Source organism: Vidua chalybeata, chromosome 7, assembly GCF_026979565.1.
Source record: "Vidua chalybeata isolate OUT-0048 chromosome 7, bVidCha1 merged haplotype, whole genome shotgun sequence".
NCBI classification, from domain to species: domain Eukaryota; kingdom Metazoa; phylum Chordata; class Aves; order Passeriformes; family Viduidae; genus Vidua; species Vidua chalybeata.
This window is the reverse complement of record NC_071536.1, coordinates 2366590-2390438: the sequence shown is the minus strand read 5'-3', so window position 1 is coordinate 2390438 and position 23849 is coordinate 2366590. Positions and strand designations below refer to the sequence as shown.

The 23849-nt window shown below is 44.4% G+C and overlaps 1 protein-coding gene across 10 annotated transcripts in view; it reads right to left on the bottom strand.

Annotated features, from left to right (window-relative positions):
- Window positions 1–23849, bottom strand: part of AGAP1 (ArfGAP with GTPase domain, ankyrin repeat and PH domain 1) — a 341321-nt gene that overhangs the window by 224236 nt on the left and 93236 nt on the right. For 7 of the 10 annotated variants that reach the window (XM_053947217.1, XM_053947218.1, XM_053947208.1 and 4 more), the window contains exons 2-5: window positions 20384–20442; window positions 16325–16412; window positions 15636–15647; window positions 2120–2205 (exon numbers count right to left, since the gene is read on the bottom strand). In XM_053947217.1, the coding sequence (XP_053803192.1) occupies window positions 2120–2205; window positions 15636–15647; window positions 16325–16412; window positions 20384–20442 (245 nt within the window). The remainder of the gene's footprint in view (window positions 1–2119; window positions 2206–15635; window positions 15648–16324; window positions 16413–20383; window positions 20443–23849) is intronic. The other 3 variants (XM_053947209.1, XM_053947211.1, XM_053947215.1) reach the window with 1 other exon arrangement.

The following is a 23849-nucleotide window of genomic DNA, read 5'->3' as shown; positions in this document are numbered from 1 at the left end:
TGGATGTCTCATCCAGAGTACTGTGCAGGAAATGGTTTGAAACAAGGACAAATCAGCTGCTGGTATAGAAATCCATTCTCAGACTTATTACTGTGAGTGGGCAGAGCTGTTAGTTCAAGGCAAGCCCAAAACCAAACTGTAAAAATGTTTTAAATTTAAAAAGTTACAGGCAGCAGCTCATTGTAGATCAGTCACTAGGTTAATTTGGTTTTACAACAGAAAATTGAATTATTTTCATCTTTGAACCATTTTAATTTAGGCAAAGAAAAAGGAGATCACAGACCCACAAAAAGTCTTCAGGGAAGTTTGTTTTTTCTCCCTTCTTGCCAAAAAGAAGGGGACAGTAACCTGGGGAATACCCATGACCCAGTGCCAGAACTCCACATGTCAGCTCCTTACTTATTACAGTTGGAATTCAATCCCAATTATTCATGAACACACAAGCAAACTTTTCATTGCAGGAATTAATGAACAGATTAAAGACTTTTTAATAGACATGTAACTTGAAATCACACCCAAAAACTCCAAAGGGAATTTACAGGAAAGCCTCATGCTGAAACGTGAGACAGCACTGTCACCTCAGACCTCTTCAGCAAATCACGAGGATGGAGAACAAATCTGAGCCACTACAGAATCCCAGAATGGTCTGGGTTGGAAGAGACCTTAAAGCTCATCTCATACCAAACCCCTGGCATGGGCAGGGACACCTTCCACTGGACAACAGCAGGCAAAGCCCCAGATTTACCTGGCACATCCCAGGTGTTGTTCATCAGTCTGCAGGCAGCTCCTGTGAGCTCTGCAAACCCAGTTCTCCAGGCACAAAACCATGTCAGATTGCTGCGTGTACCTTTACACCTCCACTATTTACATTTTTAGATGAGTGAATGTTCTCTAAGCATCAGAGGCTGGAAACCAGGGGTTGCTTCAGCCAAATCCCTCCCAGCCCCAGACAGAGCTTTCCTTGTTGCTCCTGCTGACACGACTGCAGATGTGCCAAGGCTTTATTTGATCCTGTGACTTCCTTCCAGGATGTCTCTCTCAGCCTCCATTTCCTCCATGTCCTTTCTCTTCCCCTTTGTCCTGGCACCTTCCCCCACGCTCTCACCCTCCTGGAGCTGTGGTGCTGCATTGAAACCCAAGCTGCTGCTGCTGGCACTGCTCCCCCTCAGCTGTTTGGCCACAGTGCAGTTCCTGATGCTAAATTATTGCTTGTTTGAAAGCTGATCCCTCCCGGAAGCACCGGGCAAAGCAAGGCCAGCAGCAGCCAACACTCAGGAAATCCTGCCCGTGCCCAGGTGAGGAGAGGTAGAGGAGGAGGAGGAGGAGGATGCCCAAGACAAGGATGCTGCCTGCAGAAAGCACAGCTGGGTCTGAGGTGATTTAAGCAGCACATGAGCAAACTCTTGCTCAAAACAGAGTAAGGGTCAAGCACTCAAACCCTCAAGTGTCTTCTTCACAGCCAGTGGCTTGGACAGGCTGCGAGAGCTGGGGGTGTTCAACCTGGAGAAGAGAAGGCTCCAGGGAGACCTCAGAGCCCCTTCCAGAGGGGCTTCAAGAGGGACTTGGAACAAGGGCCTGGAGCAGCACAGGACACAGGCAATGGCTTCCCACTGCCACAGGGCAGGGTTAAATGAACACTGGGAAGGAATTCCTCCCTGTGAGGGTGGGGAGGCCCTGGCACAGGGTGCCCAAATCCCTGGAAGTGTCCACGGCCAGGTTGGATGTGGGGACTTGGAGCACCCTGGGATAGTGGAAAGTGTCCCTGTCCATGGCAGGGGGTGGCAGTGAGATGAGCTTTAAAGTCCCTTCCCACCAAAACCATTCTGTGATTCTATGAAATCCTGATGTGTGACCAGGGGCAGCACATTGCTTGGGAATTCATGAGCTGTATATCCTGAGTTGTGGAGTGTCAGTCAGAATCCCAAATATTTGCTACACACACTCATCCATCCGTCGTACCTGAAATCCCAACCATTTGCTGGACAAAATCTTTTTCACCTGAGGGTGATGCTGAAATTCTCCTGGCAGGAAGATGAGAAGGAGCCAGGACAGAACAAAGCAGAGCCAGTTCTTTCAAAGGAAGTTTTGAAAAACAAGGAAAGCGAGGCTTTGGGCTCACCTGTGCCTCTGGAGGGCCTCCTTCATCTCTGATCAGCAGCAGGTAGCTCTGTCCATCAACCACTATCTCCTTCTTGAATCTCCCACCTGCCACACAAAGCAGCTCGTTACAGAGAGCAAAGGTACAAAACACACAACAGAAAAAGGCTTCGCTTGTGGAAAAAAAGGTCTTTTCAAATCAACCAACAACTGGAATGTAACTGAAGTTTATATGCACATACATGGGAATTACTTAAAGTTAAGGCATGTACTTGCCTTATTTATATATATAATTTTCATATATATATATATATATATAAAGAATAAGGATAATGTGGGAAAAAGGCAGCAATTGCATTACAACCCACGTTAGGTGTCCTTGGGTGGATACATCCAGTTAAAACCCCGTATGTGTCACCTTTGTTATTAATAATTGTGAGAGAAGTGTCTCTAAGAAAGGCAAAGTGCACACAAACAGCGTCGTGTCTCGTCACCAAAGCCAGTTTCTTGTGTCATGCAGCATTTCCTCAAGGGAAGCCCAGTTCTCAGAGCACACGTGGGATGTTATGGCAATGAGAGCTCTACACTCACACACCACAGTTAGGGGAAGGTACCACACACATGTTAGACAAAAACGCTACAATGGTGCTACCTCTGGAGAGATGTGCTAAGCTAGCAGAGAACTCTGTGCTGCTGGCTCGGCATGAATCCCACACCTGCTTTGGACATCTGGATAAAGAGAGTGCAGCCACAGCCTCCAACCCCATCCTAGTCCTGATCCTGGATTTCCAGGGAATGCAGAACAAGGGGTGCCTGGGACCACCAAGGAGGCTCCAAGCCCAGCAGCTGGAGCAGCTGCTCTGCCACCTCCTGTCCCCTGGCTCACAGGGACTCAGCCACCACCCCAGGGCAGGGCTGGCATTGCTTCTTTTGGGGCTGAAAACATATTTTGGGCACTCTGCTGCCTCTCTCAAAAATGACAAATCCCATTTAGGGCTTCTGCTGTGATGAAGCCTAAGCCAGGATTAGCAAGCTTGGCCTAAGCACTGGGGAGGCATTTAGGCTCCTCTCCTGGAGCAAACCCACTCTTATCTCCCCACCTAAGCCCCAAAGCCCCCAAGGCCTCCAGCTTAGCATCATCCACCCCCACGGCTGAGCTTACCATGCTGAGATAAAACATATCCATTAACACACCCCAAACTTCTCTCTTCTTCCTATTTTTAAAAACTGGAATTAGTTCTGATTTGAACCCTATTTCCCAGCTTAAAAATGTGTCATTCTACCAAAACCAATGGTAGAGAGCCAACAGCTCTGCCTTGCTCTCCAGACAAGCTCCCTAAGCAATAAGTCAGCACTCCCAGGCTAATGCTGATCCTCAAAACACAACAGTCTGCACAAAAATTGCTGCCTTGGGGGAACCCCACACTGGCTCAGACCCACCATTCCCCCCCAGCCCAACCACAACAGCATCTTTCAAACCAAGATTACTCCACAGCTCAGCTCTGTGCAACATCTAAGCGTGTTTAAACACATTTTGTGTTTCATAAACGATGTAAGAACAGGAGGTTTTGTGGGTTTGTGCTGGGGTTTTTTGTTTGGGTTTTTAAAAATCTTTTCTTTATAAACTTATCCTATTAGCAGTATTAAACATGCAACAATTAAGACTATCACATTTCTGGTTGTTTAATGGCACAGAAGGAGCAGAAGAGCCACGTATGGATTTTCATTATCTTGCTCACAAAGTGGATTTCAATCCTGCCTTCGCAGATAAAGTGGCAGATAAATATCTATCATTACTGAACCTGAAAAGAACAATCCCAAACAAGTGTAAAACTTGTAAAGGAAACAGTCTCAGTCTCTCTTTCTATTAATCAGGCCATTATTTCTATATGCTGTCGATTAATTGCACACACTTGCCAATGAAGCGTTAACTAAGATGAATTACTTAATATAGAGCCCTCCAGAGAGGGCTTCTAAAGCTGTAAGTAACAATGGAAATACAGTATATGACTGATCAGAGAGGGAAAGTTCTGCCTAAATGCCATTTCCTATTTCCTTTTTTTTTTTTTAACACTGCAAGTTCCCCCAGCTAATTCTAAAATACCACACACCAAATGCATTTAGGAGCCAACTCGTTATTCCCATGGTCAACAGGATGCCTTGCCAGTCTCACTGTACCTTCAAACAGAGGCACAAAGAAGGTACAGACAGGGTGGATTAAAAAGCTTAAGCAGAGAATTGAAAAATTAAAAAAAAATATTTGAGTGTACATACCCAGCTCACAAACGTGAGCCCTACGAGATTTACTCTTCATGATTTGACTGTTGAGAGCAGCATGGAAAAGGGCATTAAGTTTAATAAATACAGTGCAAGTTAGCCAGCAGCTCTTTTCCTATGTGAATCCACACTAAATGATCACCTTGGGGACCTGCTCCTTGCCTTCCCCAAAAACACTGGGCGTGGAGCTCAGTGCAATTATTGTTATTTCCAGGATTAAATTCACATCCTGATGGGCTGTCCCACTTCACCGAGAGCTGTCACCCTGCTGCAGCCAACAGCCACAGTCAGCTCAAATCTGCTCAAGTGCCTTCTTCTCCCTTAAAAGCAGGACGTGCTCATTAGCTGGAATAGGCACATCCTCAGAATCCTTGATTTTTGTTTGGATTTAAGTGTTTCATGACAAACAGTTTGAATTTAACACCCCTCCAACTGAACTGTTTCAAAGAATGCCCTGCATTTCCAAGCTGTACTAAATATTTCAAAACAAATCTGAAGGCTCAGAAATGGAACAGCAAACTCACGCTCATCCCTCGAGTAAGAATTATTTTATGCAAATCTCAGCTCACAGCAGGATTCATCCCTAATAACTTGTGCTTCTACACCATTAAGGAGCCCTTATCATGAGCACACCACAAAATTAGGAGCTGCACAGAACAGAGATTAAGAAAACCTACCTCAATATCAAGAATTTACACAAACAAAAGCATAAACAGTGAAGAAAATAAAGAGCAAGGCTGTACCCTGCAGGTATCTGTGGCTGTAGGATTAAGGCAAACAATGAACTGCTTCTGCCTTTGATTTGATGGGCCTTGATGAGACCCATGAGCAGCGTGGGCAAGGGCAGCGGTTTTGGGGTGGTTCAGCTGGGACAGCACGTTCATTATTTTTAAAAAAACACATCCGGGAGTTTGTAAAGCACCACAAGCAAAGAGGAATTACAGAGATCAGCCAGTTCAAATATTGGACTACAGCAACCCACGAGGAAGCCAAACACTCTCCCAGGGCTACAAAACACCCCCTATTTTCCTAAATATCTGCGTATGTGACGGAGCCAGGAATTACTGTCTAAATCAACGGCACTGAGAACAAAGAAATGACCTTCATAATATAAAGAACGAGCTCAAAACCCACAGCACCACTCCCAGGGGAGGAGGCTGGCTTTGCTCTGGTCCCATCAGGATTATGACACACGCAGCTTTTTAATGAGGGAGCTCCTCAGCTCCCAGATGTACCTGCCAGGGGAGGCCACGGGGAGGGGACGACTGGTGGCCACAGGACGGGGCACCACAGGCACTTCAAGGCAGTTATTCCCAGTTTTCCAGGGCTAGAACAGTGTCCATTCACACAGGCTCGTTGTCAGATGAGCACAGAATTTTTACAGGTGACAAATTACTGCTCCCTGTGCCCAAACTCGTGAAGCAGCCCACAAACCACCCCCGCTCTCCCCAGGTGCATCTGGCCACACTCCTGCTGTAAAATGCCCCACATAAATACAAGCTTCGATCAACATAAAGCTTTATAAAGCTAAATAAATTCTGTGCATCAGCAACTGACAATCCTGGCTGAAGACCCAGCACAAATTGGAATAGGGGGGATCAACCGCAGCTTCCTGATCTCATTGTCATGCACGACACTCCGTAGGTGAGCGCAAGGAATCGGCGGCGGCGCAGAAATTAACCAGCAAAAATTGGACTTAATTTTAAACACTGCACACATTTGTAATCAGAGGTGCTCTCTGTTACAAAAGCTGGGAATTACATGGGGAATTCCGGGGATGAAGGCTTTAATCCAGGCTCTGACAGCCTGGCCACCCCCTCCTCTCGCCAAGAGCCCTTCCAGCGCGTAATTGCTCACCGGAGCAGCCGCTGATTTTCCTGCGTATCCCCAGGCTCCACTGTGCTCACCAGGCTCTTTATTCAAGCAAATTGCCACGGGGATGAAGTTATTTAGCCATAAGAGAAGGATAAATTCGGGGGGCTGGCCGCACGACAAGCGCAGGCAGCAGCTGAACGTCTACCGTGGCAGGGCAAGACAGAAGGGGGGACTGAGGCAGCTCTGAAAGCTGTATTTTATATTCCCAGTGACATGTGCGTTTTGACAGCAGCAGCCAGTTGTCTCACACATGCACATTCTCCCCCTTTTTTTTTCCCCTCAGTGCCAAGAACCTGGCTCCTCTTCAGGGAAACACGTTCAAAAATTCTCTGTTCAAACAGATGGCCAAATAGTGGTCTTCTGGTTTGCTACTCGGGATTTTTATTTAAATAAACGAATTTTAAAATGTTTTTCGCAGCATTTCCATAAAAGAAAAAATAAATAAATAATAAAGGGAAAAGGTTCTTCCCCCAGAGGGTGCTGGGGCACTGACCAGGCTCCCCAGGGAATGGTCATGACCTCCATCCTGCCAAAACTCCACGAGTATTTGGACAAAGCTCTCAGGGATGCACAGGGTGGGATTGTTGGGGTGTCTGTGTTGGAACCTTCCAGCTCAGGATATTCCACAATTTTGGGTATTTCCTGAATATAATCACTGTGCTAAACAAAAATTCAGAAACCGTGAGCAGCTGAGCTGGGTCGAGGATCAAAGACCAAGGGACCATCACTGCCACAAGAGACTGAAGCTGCAAAAGGAGCCCTGGACCACTTCCCAACCGACTACCTGGGCAAAACAAACCCCAAAAGCCAACAAAAGCAGCCTAGACGGAGCTTTTCAACCCCCACCATCTGCTTCTCTCAATAGGTTTAGGATATAGTTCAGGAAATATGTGGAGAGGTCTCCTGGAAGTATCAAGCCATACCCAATTAAAGCAAGGTACCCCCACAGGCACCATATATAAATGCAATATTTTATCTTATAATCTGATCTTTACCTAAAAACTGCCAAGGAAGCACTAATATATGATTTTGCAATGCCATGGAAAGAGGAGTTGGAATTTTAGCTGCCATTTAACAACTGAATTCTGAGATGCATTCACTGATGAATTTGCAGTGCCTCTCCAGAAGGGCAGATGTAATGGGTTCCCAAAACCTGGCAGTGATTTGAAGGAAGATCAATGGAATTTTAGGTTTTTAAGTGTTTAGGAAAAAAAGCTTACACTTCAAAAATATATAAAAAATACCTCAAGCTGCATAGAATCCCCAGGGTTGGATGGGATAGTGGGAAGAAACTGTGAGGATGGGCAGGCCCTGTCACAGGGTGCCCAGAGAAGCTGGGGCTGCCTCCCTGGCAGTGTCCAAGGCCAGGTTGGACAGGGCTTGGAGCAGCCTGGGACAGTGGAAGGTGTCCCTGCCCATGGCAGGGATGGAATGGAATGAGCTTAAAGGTCCCTCCCAAGCCAAACTATGCTGGGATTCCATGACAAACAGGCTGAGCTAGATCCAGTGTTCTATCTCAAGCAGAAGAGGAAGGTGATTGATTAACCACCAAGATAAATGGGAACAAACCAGAGCCGGCCTCTGAGCAATTAAGTTTCCCTCATTACCCAGAGACAGGGCTCAGGAGCAGAGCAGCGCATGTTCTACTTTCACTGCAGAGCTCCTGACAGCCAGTGCAGACTGTGCTAAGCCAATTAGAGAGGGCCAATCTTAAAAAAATCACTGTGAGTGCAGACAGAGAGGTAAAGCACACTCTGTCCCCATCAAATGACTCATCTGAGAGAAGCAGCACGAAACCAATCCGAGTTTCTGCAGCAGTTTCAACTCTCCTGCACCCACTTTATTAATAACCTAGACGATGGAAGTAACAGGCTATTTAGTTTCCAGATAATGAAGCAGGAGGGACTGCAATTATGGTAGAAAATTGGATTGTACTTCAACGTGACCGTAACGAGTTCGAGAAATAGAGGGGAAAAATAAAAGCAGCATCACGGGGACAAAAGTGGGGACAAACCAGCTGTGGAAAGATGGGGCAGGATGGCAAAAACCTCTGGCACAAGAGAGAAAAGCAGCTGGGAATTCCTGCAGAGTGCAGAGAAGGGGACAGTTTGTCCTAGCCTGTGTCACCACGCCAGCCTCAGCCCGTGCTGATGTGGATAGGGCATGCCATGGCAGATAAGGACCAAAATCTGCCTACAAAACACCCAGTCAGAAAAATAAACGTGTGAACCCTGGTTATTTAGGAGAACAGACTAGGAAGGGAGAAGAGGTGTGAGTTCTTACTAAGAAATAAACTGCTGACCCCATTTTAGGGCAAGGGAAATGCTTTTCCCATCTTTCCAGTTATTAATTATTATGGTCCCAGCTAAACAGGCAAGAATATCAAGTGGGAGCAGACATACAAAGTGCTCCACACCCCAATTCCAGGGATAAGCCTTGGGTTCAGACACCCCTCAGTCCAACATGAAGCAGGAACTCATCTTTATCAGACACCCACTGCACACCAATACACAACAATTGTGGCACCGAGCATGTAAAAGTTGAATATGCTGTATTTTCTCCTAGTTCAGAAGCATTTCTGACAGATTAAAAGGGAGGAAAAACAACCTCCAGGAACCTGGGGGGAACCCCCTCCTCTGAAACCCACCCAGAGCCCTCACACCCACCCAACCTCCCCAATATCAGGAGCCTCCTGCAGCCACAATCTGACAAGGACCTACAATTCCATCACTGCTCCCATTTCTACCAATAGCTCATTTTTCATCTTTTTTTTTTTTTTAAATTTCCTTCTCTTGGTTTACTTTACTGACAGCAGGTGCAGAGAGTTGCTTACACCTCACACCCACTAATTGTATATACACAAGTCTAATTTTAAAAGCTTATTTTTATCAAAGCAGTTGGAGACAAAAAACAGCGAGTCAGCTCCTTCAGGCAGGATGTGATACCACTTTAGCACACTCCTACCTTTTTCCACCACCAGTCTTTTCCAGTTTTAAACATTTACAGCCCAAAACACCACTTTCCAAACAAAGTTCCTTACAAAGTCAGCCCCATGATTTAAAATATCATCCTTTTTTTTTGCTGCAGCTCCTTCTAAGTTGGCTTCTCAGGCATTTCATCTTCCAGACAAACCCATCCCAGCTTTCAATCTAACACAAAATTCAACTGCTCAAAATTTCTGCTTGACCTCACAAGCTTCCAACATAATTGCAAAATCCTAATGTGCACTAACAAACCCTAAACAGCTCACAAAGATAGCCCAAAATATAAGCACCAATGCACAGATCTCAGGCCTTTTCTTACTCCTCTTGCCTTTTCAAAGACCCCTTTGCTTTTTATACCTAGCCAGCTTCTCTAATACCTGTCCTTTCACTGCAGTTTTACATCACAAATAGCAACCCTGAAGTTAAAACTGGACTTAGCAGTGATTACACCATAATTGCCCTTCCTAAAATGGGTACAAACACCTGGTGACAGCCTGCTGTGGCAGCAAAGCAAGGTTGAGAATTCAAAATACTGTGAATATTTCTTTTTGATACAACTTCCCATAATAACAAAAGATTCAGTGAAGGGGGAAAAAAAAAAAGCTCACAATAAGAAATCAAATACAAGCTGAACAAGGAACAAGTTCAAAGAAAAAATATTTAAACCTGGCTTTAAGATCAAGAGTGAATCAGTGGCTGTGATTTAGAAATACATCCAGAAGGAGTATTTGAGAAATAAAGCAAAAGGCAGGTCCAGCAGGAGCCACTTCAAACTGGCTTCAACAGCAACAGAAAGCAGGGAGCACTGGAGACTCAAAGCCATGGAATCCCAGAGGAGCTGGGGCTGGAAAAGCCCTCTTACATCACCAGGTCTGACCCCCCCAGCACTGCCAGGGCCACCACTAACCCCTGTCCCCAGTGCCACATCCACAGGGGTTTTTGAACACTTCCAGTGATTCCATCACTGCCCTGAACAGCCTGTTCCAATGCTTGACAACCCTTTTGGTAAAAAACTTTTCCTTAATATCCAACCTAAACCTCCCCTTGAGGCCATTTCCTCTTGCAGCATCACCCACTACTTGGGAGAAGTCACTTTTATTCCTGTTAAGAGCCTAAAGTTGTAGCAGAAGTTATAAATCTGCTTTACAGATTTTCCCTGAGACACAACCTTCAGAGGAGCCCGTTATGAGAAGGACACAAATGCTACAGACATAATTTCCCAAAAATCTCTGGCCATTCAAGGTGCAAGGTGTTAAAGAGAACACCTTAAAGACCCTCAGGGAACACAACCTAAAAGGGAAGCTTTTCTGGCAATCTGCTTCCTCAGCACCTCCTAAAGAGCAAATACTTGAGTTTTTCTTTTAATTAACAGACCTCCTTGTTTGTGTGACACTTTAAGCAGTCCCCAGCTGGAACAGAGAGTTTTTCAAAGGGCTCTCTAACCCACACAGGAGAGGGAAGGGCTCCAGAGGGGAGAGGGCAGAATGCATAAACACCCTCTTTTATGCTGAGCCTAAAAGGCTCCAAAAGCCCAAGAGAACCCTCTGCAGCAGTGCTTTAAAGGGATCAAAAAAGAGACAAGTGTTGTTTTATATCTGGGTGTCAGCATGAAATGCCAAATAAAAATAATCACTTGGTACTATTCCAGCAAAAAGACGACAAAGAACTGGAAAGAGGTAATTTTGAAACACGTGTCCCAAGTCATCACTGTCTTCTGAACACGAGACAGAGTCTGCCTGTGGGTTGACAGGCCAAAAAAAAAAACTTCATCTGCCCCAAAGTGCTGAGGGGACTTGTGAAAACTGCACCAAGGATTTGAAACCAACCCAGAAAACTTCAGCTTCCTCTGAAATTCTCTTTTGCAGTTCAAGAACCACAAAATGCAAATTTAAGGTTAACGTGGCTTTTTTAAACTCATGTTGGGATTCTTGCAAAGCCTCCCTGTGTAAGCTCTGTGTACATTTTTACATGTATGATAGTGATTTTCTGGAACTCCAAAAAATCCTCAACGAAAAGGCATGAATGATTCTGAGGAAAGCTCCAAGTACATCCTCACAGGACACATTTCTCTGCTCTTCATTTATATTTCAGCCAGCTGCTCACCGAGAACAGAGCTCACAGATTAGTCTGGGACACATCCTCCCTTTATGCATCCAAGATCAAATCTGGGTGTTTAGTAAATATGGCCTTCCTAGGTATTTGAAAAATATTAACTAGATAAAAATAGCAAGTGGCTTCTGTAAAGAGACTGGCAGCCTCAGGAACCTGATTGTTCACAGCAGGCAGAATTGCAGGAATCGTGTGGAGAAGGGGACAAGAATCCCAGTGCTGCAGAGGGGAAAAAACTGTCCAGTTCTGCTGCAGCTCCCATGTTCTATTCAACCCAAAACAAACTCCCCAAGGTGAAATCTCCCAGCAAAGAAGGATCCCACAGTGGTCTGCGTTGGAAGGGCCTTTAAAGCCCATCCCATTCCACCCCTGCCATGGGCAGGGACACCTTCCACTATCCCAGGCTGCTCCAAGCAGTGTTTTTATCCCTTTGCTTTTTTTTTCCCCAGGTGAAGCAGGTCCACACTCTTGGGTCCAGCCCAGGATCAGACCTGAATGAAGACACCTGGAAGGTCATCCCAGTTAATAGATTATGCCTGAACTTTCTGCATAGATATTGTGTAAGGGTCTGTGACCAGGAGAAAATCTCTTAAGAGGATGTGAACAAAAGCAGCTGAAATTTTAAAGCACTCTTCCTCAATCCTCCTTGCATAATTACCCTTTGCTGAGGAAGCATCAGCCAGGAATAGTTACTTGAGATAAACTGAAAAACATGGACACCCATCCCTCAAGATGCAATTTCTACACAGAATCAGAAACCTTTAGGTTGGAAAAAGCTTGAAGATCACCAATGCATGCTTCTGCTACGGGCTGGCAACCTATTTTCATGGTACTTTCATTACATACTTCAAAGGGAAGGCTGAGGGTGACACTTCATTTAGTATTTTAATATTAAACAAGACCATTCCTGCCATTCAAGTGATACCCTGCTCACCGTGGTACTGAAAAAAGTTCTGTGCTGAATGCTGCTGCAGTATAAAAGTATTTTTAGGTCAAATTTGGAAAGAGAGTAAATGATCACAGCTTTCTGAAAAACACACATTAAAGGCTTTATTCTCTATCTTTTACTGGGGGAAATTTTCATTTTTATTGTAAGTTCCTCCACAAAGAGAGATGAAACCTCCACTGACTGCAACAGCTACTTGCTGCCTGAAGTCAGGATGGTGGATGGCTTCTATACTTTTAAAAATAATTACTCCACATGAAATGAATAAAGAACTCTTAAATATATCCCAAAGTACGTAGAGAAAAAACCTCCTTTTTGTCATCCCAGCAGAAACACCTTGGACCACAGTTTGTCTTTTTTTTTTTCCTTTGTTTTATTAGACTCACTGGAAAACAAAGTACTGAAATAATCATGACATGACTTAAATATTCACAGACATGCCAGAGATGTGGAAAAGCCTTTAAGTCATGTTTCACACCTCTGTGGCTTTTTGGAAACAAAACCCAAACAAGTAACAGAATCCTCCTGCCACTCTCTCTACTCCTGTAAACTTCAGTTCACCTTGGTCTGCAAAGAATTCAGTCTCAAATTCCACATACACCACACATTTCACTTGGCTCCTACAGGCAGAATTAGATTCTAGATGGGGGGAAATAAAGCCACAACATTTCCCACCCCTTACTTGTTGTTTCAGCAGGTAAAGCACCCAGCAGTAGTGGTCTTCCTTCCAATTGCTGAGAAGGTCCTTAAAAGACCACAAATCCCTAGAATTCCTTATCTCCCATCATTTCTGTGAAAAGCCATGTTTACTCTTGTGAAAATTTAAAAAGTTTAATAAAGGATAATAGGAGATAAGAATTCTAGAGTAAAGGTTATTACAGCTAAGACTACACTGTTATCTTTGGGGATACTCTTTAAATGCTTTTTCTTTTACATCAGCTTGCTGTATATTCAGAGACTCTTATGCATAGTAAACTTTTCTTCAAATTAGTTTACATGTTCTAAGAACTGTTTGGTACATCTTTTTGGAGCTATTTTTTTTAGACTATGTGTATTCTTTGGTTATGGTTTTAGTCTGTTCTTATCACCTCCAGTTTCTGGGCTTTGGTCTACAGAGAGTGAGTGTTGATAGTTGGCATATCTGCAGTAGGTGTCTTCTTTATATGTTTATTAGATGTTATCTTCTCTAAGTAGGTATTTTAACACAAGCACACATATCAGCTATTTCACTACCATGTCTAAGCTTAATTAACAACAGAAATAAAAACTATATCTTTCTAACAAAATTACTTTAACATCACACATATAAAATCCATTTTAATATTTGCAAAAAGCCAATACTAAAACATGTATCTATAACAATTTCCTTCTTGTATCCTCACAGAAAAAAATTGAAAGTCCCAGAGTACTGAAATTCCTCACTTACAACAAGGTAACACATTGCTGCTTTTTTTACACCTGATTTAAAACATGTCATTCAGCAGCACAGCTGAGTGTATGTTAAATATGCAAAGGAAGAGTCTCAAAGCAGTTTTTCTTCCCAATAAAAAACTTATTCTTTGAGAAAACGAAGGTTTGCAAGTTGCAAACACATGAGAGACTGAAAAGTTCTGAGCAGAAATAAAAACTGGGGCAGGCAGTGAGAGAAAACTCCACTGCCAAGTGTAGGGTTCCTCCTCCTGCTGGGAAGGTGGTGATGGGCAGCAAGAGAAATCTCTCACTTGGAGAGCTGAAGGAAACTTGAAGCCATCTTTACATAGCTAAAATTCATTTAGTGGAATGCTGAAGCCCTCGAGGCCTACAGGAGATGTGGCACTTGTCTGATGCAGGGCAGGTTTCCTGGTAATTGCAGCAATTTAGAAGGCAGAGGCGAGCAGAAATAGCAGTCCCTGGCCCTAATCACCACTTTCACGTGAAGCAAATATCCATCACTCCACCCATTAGGCACTGATTTTATGATGCCTGTTAAATTTAGCTGTTAGGAAGCCATTCCAAGCCAGTAAACTCGGGTTTTCCTTAACTGATCAAGCAGCTGACACCTTCACATCCGATATACGTCCTCTTCTTTATCCAATTTAACAATCTGACACATTTATAGTCCCTCAGAAAAGGAGAGAGGGGAGGATCCACAAGGGTCTCCAACATCAAGGATTACACTTTTCTAGGCACTTCTTTGAAGGACCTAAAAGTGCTCAAGCCAGGTTGGAGGGGGCTTGGAGCAAGCTGGGACAGTGGAAAGTGTCCCTGCCTGTGGCAGGAGGTGGAACAGGGTGAGCTTTAAAGGCCCTTGTAACCCAAGCCACTCTGTGATTCTCTTACAGTGAAGTAAAACACTACCAAATCACCACTGCAGATGTTTACTGAGGGTAATTTATATGGGTGGAATTTCCTTTAATGCTGGCTTGATTGGAAACCTTGACCTGATCCCTCACAAGGCGAATCAGAGCTCTTAATTATTCCAGTTTTCCTCCTGTTAATGAAATGCAACAGAGTCATTAGTGAGGCTTGTCAGCCACACTTATGTGCAGAGAAATGATTTGACACTGCTTTTGTCATCTAATCCTTTCAGGAAAAACAGTCACAACGTCACTCCAGCACTGTAAATAAAAATCCTTCAAGACAAAGAGGACAGATGGCAACACTCCCAAGGAATATCACCTAAAATATTCATCCTTCAGGAGGAGAGGAGGGTTAGCCCTGTCAACAGTCAGTAGATTTGAATCTTCCAAGGGAAAAAAAAAACCACAAAAATAAAAACAAATATCCTCTGTTCATGAAGTGAAGGAAGAGATCTGTCAAGATAGTGACTTTTGCTGAAGATTTGCTGTACTCAGTGCCACTACACCCTCTGTCAGCATTTCTCACTATCAGCATCCAGAAGCACGATCCACACGCACTTCTGTGCACAGGCTCAACTGCTATCATCAATTATTATTGTCAGCTCTAGCTACAAACCAGCAAAAGCATTTAGGGCAAACTTACAAACTGCAGGACCTCAGTGTTAGTGCAATTCCACAGGAAAAGCCTTGTCCATCCCTCCCTTCCCCTCTCCTCCCATTTTAACTACAATTCCAGGCTGTTAAAATGTCAACTACCAAGCTAAACCAGCTTCCTGTGGTAAGAGTTAATTAGAAACAAATGTTATCAGAGATGCATGAAACTACAAACTACTGCTGAAGAGACAACTACAGCAAGAGACAAAAACAGTGAGATGTACTAAAGACTTGAAATCAAAAGGAAACAACTCAAAATGATACACAAAACAAGGGGGGAAAAAACGCTCTAGTACAGAAACCACCACCTGGCCCTTCAAAACCAGAGCTGCCATGAAGACAATGTATAGTTACCTGCATCCATATCTGCAAAGAAGGGAACAGCCAGTAAGGAAAAGAAGGAACCAGAAATTCAGTGTCTCAGAGTTGGATTTAAAAGGTCATAAGGAGAACAGATAAAGAAAAATAATCAAAAAAGTATTTGCTGCAAGATAAACCTTGATAAGGTACTGTGATATTTTTGATTTCAAGCTATAAACTTGGATTAATGTTAAACACTACAGCATACAAATTAATTTTCTATGCCATAAGAACATTTAAAAAAAAGACCAGATATTTAATGGATTAAACAATAAGTAAGTTACACCTTTTTAGGTGAAGATTTTTACTCTTCCAACATCTTGATTGTACAGAAACCCACTGCTACAGACAGCAATTGAGGCTTTCAACAGCCCAAGTGAAAGCAGCAGCACTACTGAGAGCAGTCAGCTCCTCTCCATCAGGACTAATTCCCATATGGACACACACTGGGGGCCAAAGTATTTAAAGGATGCTAAGCAGTTATGGAAAATCTACAATTACACTGGACATACTTAGCCCGGTCTGGAGAACATTAAAGCAAAAATCTCCATGCATTCTGAAGTAGCACATGGGATTTTTTTTTTTTTTTTTTTTTTTTGCTAATTCATTTCTGCATGATCAAAAATGAGCAAGGATGTAGTTTGTGGGGGGAAAAGGAGAGTGGGAGCTGTGGCTGCACCTACCTTCAGGTGACTCCTCCTGGACGTAGGTGCCGGTCAGGTAGCGGTGCACCAGCGCTGACTTCCCACTCGCCAGGTTACCCACGATCCCCTGCAATGGAAAAGGAAAAGCAGCAACAAGGAATTCAACTGCAATTCATCCCTGTAAAAAGCAGTGTCTTCAAGCAAAATCTTCACACAGAAGTAACACCCCAAGCAGCAGACACGGTGCAAAAGAGATAAAATAAATGCAGGGTGGTTTGGGGTGGGAAAGATCTTAGAGATCGTCTTGTTCTACCACCTTCCACTATCCAGGGTGCTCCAAGCCTGGCCCAACCTGGCCTTGGACGCTGCCAGGGATGGGGCAACCTGTGCCAGGGCCTCCCCACCCTCCCAGGGAAATATTTCAGCCCAACCCCACAGAGTTTTCTTCCTGGAGGTGCTCAAATGCCAAAGGACTTGAGGAGATTTGGGGTTTGTGGCTTTCGAGGGGCGCACAGAGCTGAGGACACTGTGCTCCCTTCTTGGGGGAGGGAGGTGATGGAAACTTCTTTCCCCCTTTGAAACAAGCCCAGCCTGCTCTGCTCTCTCCTGTTTACTTGACCCTCACTGGAGGCTCAGAACAGAAGGTCCCTGGAGAGAAGATGAACTCTGCTGATCTGCCCGGGATTGCCGAACGGGCCGAGGCAGCAGCAGGGAGCTGCATGTTCCCTACCCCATCTTCTCAACCCCAGCTGACAGGACACCACCCTCCTTATCAAAAATGGCTTGGCTGGACGCAGCCATGTGTGCTGGCACCCCAAATTCCCCCCTGCCTTGGGCTGATCCCACAGCGTGGGCAGCAGGGAGGGAGGGAGGGATTCTGGGATGAGTCACAGGAAGAAAATGACATCTCCAACACGTGTCCCTTACCCCCAGAACATGAAGCAACCTCTCCAGTTAATGACTTTTCCCTCCATTATATGAACTGCATGTACATTTGTCTACTCCCACTCACACCACAAACCCACTGAGGCCTGAGGGACCCCTGTGAGCAAACAGCTTGGCCTTGGCACCTCTTCTCATCACCAAACTGACACCATCTCCCCTTCCACCCAAGCTTCCCAAGGAGAAGTTCCTTCCCTTTTTTTTTTTGCCTACAACAATATACAAAATGCCCCTCATTCACCAGTGAAAAATAGTTATTTTAATGTGTGAAACTGTATTTTTAATGGTCTCCACATTTGGCCAAGACAACAGTTTTCCAGTGAAACCTTCACTTACTAGTGATTAGCCTTGTGTGGATGGAAATTAATGTTATTTTCTATTACACTTGTGCCAAAACTGTAACTGCCAGGGACAACAGAAAAGCATCAACCTGGGGGTCCAGTCAGAGGCAACATCCCATAGCTGGGATGTCTTATTCTATCCAGAGACCCCCAGTATTTGAAAGACATCAAAGGATTCAAGAACACAATTTTATATTTTAATTTTTTTAAATATCCCAAAGGTCATAGCAGGCTACATCATTTGACAGCACTTCAGGTTCTCTGACACATTCCTACAAAGTAGGAGCAATAAATTCTACACTGGGAAAAAAAAAAATCTGACTTCTGATACAGTTTCTCTCTTTGTCAGCATTAATATTTGCTTTAAGGCTGATCCCCCACAGCATGACAAAAATGCCAGCCTGTTTTCACAGCAGTCATATTCCTCTCTCCCCTGCTTTATACACAAACAATCCCAGTCATCTCCATTTATTTATGGATACGTCTGAAATGCACCAAGTTATGACAAGCGTGTTAGGGAACAAAAATACCACCCTAACCCAGTTCAGAGAGGAGAAAATTCAGCTACAACGCACTGCTCTTTTCAGTTATGACTTGTGCAACACTGAATCATTTATTTCCATGTGCCAGACATGCTGTAAACCAAACTAAAGCCACTTTGCCCACGCCTCCTAAAGCCTGTTGGGAAAAATCATAAACTCTATTGATGGCACTTGGCATTTTAAAGCTGTCCAGGAGAGGAGCCTGACTGCACTTTGCATATTTTTGTGCAAGAAATTCAGTGATTCTATCCAGAAATCTCTCATGTTTATTCTGCCTAACACATCCTCATTTAATATTTGAATAAACAGGACCCAGGAGCACCAAAGGTAGTGCTCTCACCATGCTCTTGACCACAATAAAAGCATCAAAATCCGTAAGGAAAACCCAAGTACTGGATCAGCAGGAACCAGTTATAGAATCCCAGAGTGGTTTGGGTTGGAAGGGACCTCAAAGCTCATCCTATTCCTCCCCCTGCCATGGGCAGGGACACCTCCCATCATCCCAGGCTGCTCCAAACCCCTCCAAGGTGGCCTTGAATATCCTTCTGAGCACAGGAAAGAAACCAAGCCTCGTGTGGCTAAAGAAAGGAGGCAAAGACTGGGGTTCTTTCCTCAGAGGCACACTGAAAAATACCTCCTTCCTTTATTGCAGCCCTGGGGGCTTTCTCTGCTCTCCTAGAGCCAGTTTCTGTTCCCTTTAAAATTCTGCAGAGCCCAAAGGGCAAAACAACAGCCACTCTAGAAATAAATCAAAAACAAATAACAATAATAATCAATTTCAAGACCTCCCAGCTCGTACAGGAGGACAGCCTCTCTCTTGAACATGGTCCTTATGCTCCTCAGCCCCAGGAGCATCCAGGATGAAGCTGAAGTAAGGGAATGACAGAGGTGACTCACGGCCCTGACCCCTCCCCAAGGGCAGATGTGCAGAAAAGGCAGAGCAGATTTCAGCTGGGCTTCCTAATTTACCCTTCCTCTTGGAGCACAAGTTCACAGGCACAGCTGGTGCTGCTGCCTTCCATCATTTGCAGTGTTACAATCAGATTATTATTTTTGTAACAGCAGAAGTTCTGCTTTTCCCCTTGGACAGCTCTCGTGGCACGCTGACCACTGCAAATCAATTCTCAGCAGCAGCTGAAAGCTGTTTTTCCCACCCCTGCTTCAGACAACTCAGGGGCAGGACACCCAAAGTAAGCACTCACATGATGCAGCCAGGCTAGCACAAGAGAAAAATGTACCCTGAGAGCATCACCTGGTAATTGTCTGTGCTCTGAATCACAGCATGGAGTGCCTGCAGCTCTGCTCTCACCTGCAATTCCCAGTTTTCTTGGGGGATGCTGTGAATTAGCAGGGCTCAGAGAAGGGGAAGGGATGTGCAAGGAAGCCCAGGACAAGCCAGCTAACAGTGCTGGGCTCCTACCCAAGCAACACCCTCCAGTCCTGAATTCCTGGTTTTTCACTGTGTGAGGTATTTGGGGCCTTCCAAATGACACCATCTGTTTAACAAAACCTGGGGACCCTTCCTGTATTAGGGAATTGCATCCACTGACTGCCAGACTTTTCTTGCACTCACCTTGAGCACTGCTAAAATCAAAACAGCCACAGAAGTGTAGTTGTGAGGATGCTGCTCCCATTAAAATGCCTCTCTAAGTGCATTTACCCTGTTAAGTGTGGCCTTGCAGATTCTCTCACCTCCACAAAACACTATTGTCAACTCAGATGCTGGAAAAGGTTTAAATTCTTTAAAGAGAGGGAGAATAGACATTTGGTCCTTGAAATCATGGAAACTTATTATAGGGAGATAAAATGAGCTTTACATGTCAGCTGCCAACTTCCACTGCCCTCATAAGACTTCCCTGCTGAGAAGATCCCCCTTGGAAGCTGGTTCATGGAGCAGAACAAATTCAAACAGCAATAAAATACTGAGAGATCTTTGAAGTATGATTAAAATGAGTTCTGAATATACATCATCTTCATAAAGATAGCCTCAGCCCTGGAAGTGTTCAGGGTCAGGTTGGAGGGGGCTTGGAGCAACCTGGGCTAGTGGAAAATGCCCCTGTCCATGGCAGGGGGTGGAATGAGATGAGCTTTGAGGTCCCTCCCAATCCAAACCCTTCTGTGAGTCTGCAATAAATATGTAAAGAAAAATTCTTTACTCATTAAAACTGCTCTCTGCATTTTCCCCCACCAGCAGCTGGAATGAGGCATGGCAGATCCCCACTCGTGTGTGACAGTTCCAGGATGTTCCAAGACAGGAGCAAACATGAACTCACCACTTTCAGCTCGGGTACAGATCGGCTCAGTGTCCATTCCTGGCTGTTTACAAAGGCATCTGTGGAAGAGGAGAACATTTCCAACATCAGGATAATGACATTTAATGCTCTGCTGCACACAATTTCATGCCACGGCTTTGGGAACGCGAGACCAAAGGTCTGATTCTTGGGAGGCTGACAGACCAACGTGACAAAAACCAGGTGCTTGGGGAAATGGTATAAAAACTCCCAGAAATTCCCATTCTGCACGGATCTGCTCCCAGCAGCAGGTGCTCCCACATCATCACAAAGCTCCAACTAACTCCAGTTAGAGCAAAGGCTCTCCCAGTGTGTACCTGGTTAAGCCATTTCCCATCCACACCACCACATTCCTTCCCCACAGGAAAAGCCTTGGGTTTGTCATGTTACATGTCACTGACTGCAGCTGCCAGCCACCAGCTGCAGTAACTTCTCCTCCCAGGTAAATAAGAAAATTTGCTGGCTCTGAAACATGTTATTTTCTACTGCACATCACACTTCATGTCAGCAACTGCAGCAACCTGAGTCAGTGGCAACATCCTTGCTCAGGCAGGGGAAAATCTCTCTTTATTCCTCAAACACACCACTTTTCCAGTAACATAATCTAGGCAGAAATAAACCACAGAGCCATCTACTACAGAATTAATTAAAAACTACTTGGGGCAGGGGTGGATTTCTTGAAGAAAGGCAGGTTTATCACAGAAATTAAGCTCTTTGGGCTGCACCTCACTGACAATTCCACACCATAGAACAGAAATAAGGCTCTATTTTTCTGTATTTAAAAACACTTATCATTTTGTTCCTGCCATAAAGGTCTGGTTAGCTGTAAGCAAACAGTGATGTTTCTGCTACAAATCCAGTGTGGATGCTGATTTAACCCCTCCAGAGCCATGCAAACCAGCTGAATGCCTGTGCTGCACAGGATGCTCCTGTTGAGCACATCAGCTCCAGCTCCATGGAAATGGAGCAGCACTGACATTCCTGGTGTTCCCTGATGCCACAGAAGAGAGGAGCTGCAAGGTTACACCTGACCACGCTGGTTTTAAACAAGCCTCTTTTTAAGCTAAACAAGCTTAGGGTCCTGCCAGCCACTGCTTCCCCTCCAGTACACCATCACCAGGAGGAGAAGGCTGTTCCATTTGATTCTTTCATCTGGAGAGTAAAGAAATTGGAGGCAATTTCCTACTCCAGATGCAACCCTCACTGACTTCAGAAACCCATCCAAGCTCTCCCAGCACCCACCTAAAAACAATCACAAAGCAAACTTGTGCTTTCCAGTCTATCTCTATGAAATATATTGCTTTTGCCTCAATATCCCAGAAAAGACCTATTAGCCAGGAATTAGGAAACCTTCTCCAGTTTTATCTAACCCATCCCTTTGTATTTCAGCCATGAATAAATCCTGTGTGTATCTCTATGAAAACACTTGGAAAATAATCAGTATTTTGGTACAGGTACAAGCTGTCTCCCACACACTCACTGGCAGGGGAAGGAAAACCAAAGGCTCAGAGTGCAAGAGAAGACACTGTGGTCATGCAGCTCCTGTTCCATGACCTGAAGTCCCACTGGACCCCAGGAAAACCTTTCTGCACCACACCCAGGTGACAAGAACTTGAGGAGGAGACAAAACAAGCAGCAGTTTCCATTGGGAACACTGCATGCAAGACCTGCCCACGACTGAGGCATTCCAAAGGGACCACAGCTTGGTCTGGGATGTTTTCCTCCCTTCCTGTGGGAAGGAATGTTTTCCCAGACAGGGAGCAATGGAATGGGGAGCTTTAGATTGGGTATTGGGAAAAATGTCACTGCCCTAACAGGAAACTATCAACTCTCATGGTTTGCTTGGAGCTGCTGTGGATTTGGGAAGGAGCAGCCAAGGCTGAAGGGGATGAGGAGGTTTCAGCTCATATCCAGACTCTCAGGAGTCAAAGAAAACCATCAGTCTCTTATCCCTGACTCGAGGAGGTTTAGGTGTGTGAAACAAACTGGGAGAGCTCCCTAATAAATGTCAACAAGCTTCCATAAAAGAGAACCACTGGATTTTATCACCATGGAAGATTAAAAAAAGATGAGTGAGCAAATCACTGCTGCTGACTTGGAGAATGGCAAAAAAACCTGCTAAGCCAGAAGGGAGCTGCACAAGGGTAACAAGAAGAGCACAAATCCTGTTGCTTTTCTCTAAAATAAAAACCTTAAAATATTATTTTGGAAGACCTGCACATTCCAAAAGGACAAATCAGGGAGGCAATGAAAGCTAAAATTCCAAAAAGCACAGAGGCCAAAAGACAAAGCAGAAGGTGGGCAGATGCAGAAAGGAAGGATGACCCAGCCTGAGGACATGGATTTATTGCTCTTACTTGGTCCTTCCTTCATCAAAACGCACCAAAACCCCACACCAGGACCTTCCAAAACTATCAGGTCTCAAGGACCCTCAATATGGGCAATAGATGCCTTCTAGTCCCGATTAGCAATATAAGAAATAAAATAAAATTCACTTGACAAGGTGCCAGACCTCTTGATAAAACCCTTGGCTCCTGCCCCCACAGGTTTTGAGTGCCCAAAATACTTGAGAACTGTTGAAATTCCATTTTATTGCCAAAATATGTCTGTGAAACAAAAAACAAAACTAAACAAAACAACCAAACAACAAAACAACAAAGAAGAAAATAAAAAATACAAAAAAAAAAAAAAACCCAGAAAAACCCATCACCAAAAATCCAAACACTTTGACCTCAATCCAACTAATTTAAACTAAGATCTCTCACTTCTATTATCCTAAATTTGCAATTAAATTACATAAGGTCTTCCAGTGCCCTTTAAAAAAATAAAACCAACTCATTTCTATTGGGACATCCATGAGATTCATTTCCACTGGCATGTTTAGAAGGAATTACCACAGCTAAACACAGAACATGGCATGAAACAGCATTTGGTCTCTTCTGCAGTGTGAGGTTTGTGTGCCATCACTGGGATGGACATGGAAGCACCCTCTATCCATCCAGCTTCTAGGAATATCTCAGGAAAAAACTGATTTAGTCCAAGATCCACAGAAGTTAAGGTGAAAAGGTCAAATACTCACAGATAGAACATGACAAGCAGGTTTGGGGATTATTTTCCTAAATAAAGCAAACTGACTTGCAGCTACAGCACGAACCACTGGATCCATCAAACTGGAGCATGCAGAGCCCAAATTGTGCAGCCCACAAAAATCCTCTGCTGAAGCTGCAACCCCCCACCACCACATGTTGATTTAAACACGTTGGAAGAGATTTGCATAATAAATAGAACCACATGTAGGAAGTTGATCAACTGGGGTCTTGTTTGCATTACTGCCCAGCTCTGGAATTCCAGTGAACTCAACCTTCACGTCCCACTCCAGGCTCCACACATGCAAGAAATGACTTTTGTCAATAATTAATCACAGTTGCATGTGCTGCTCCTTTCATTT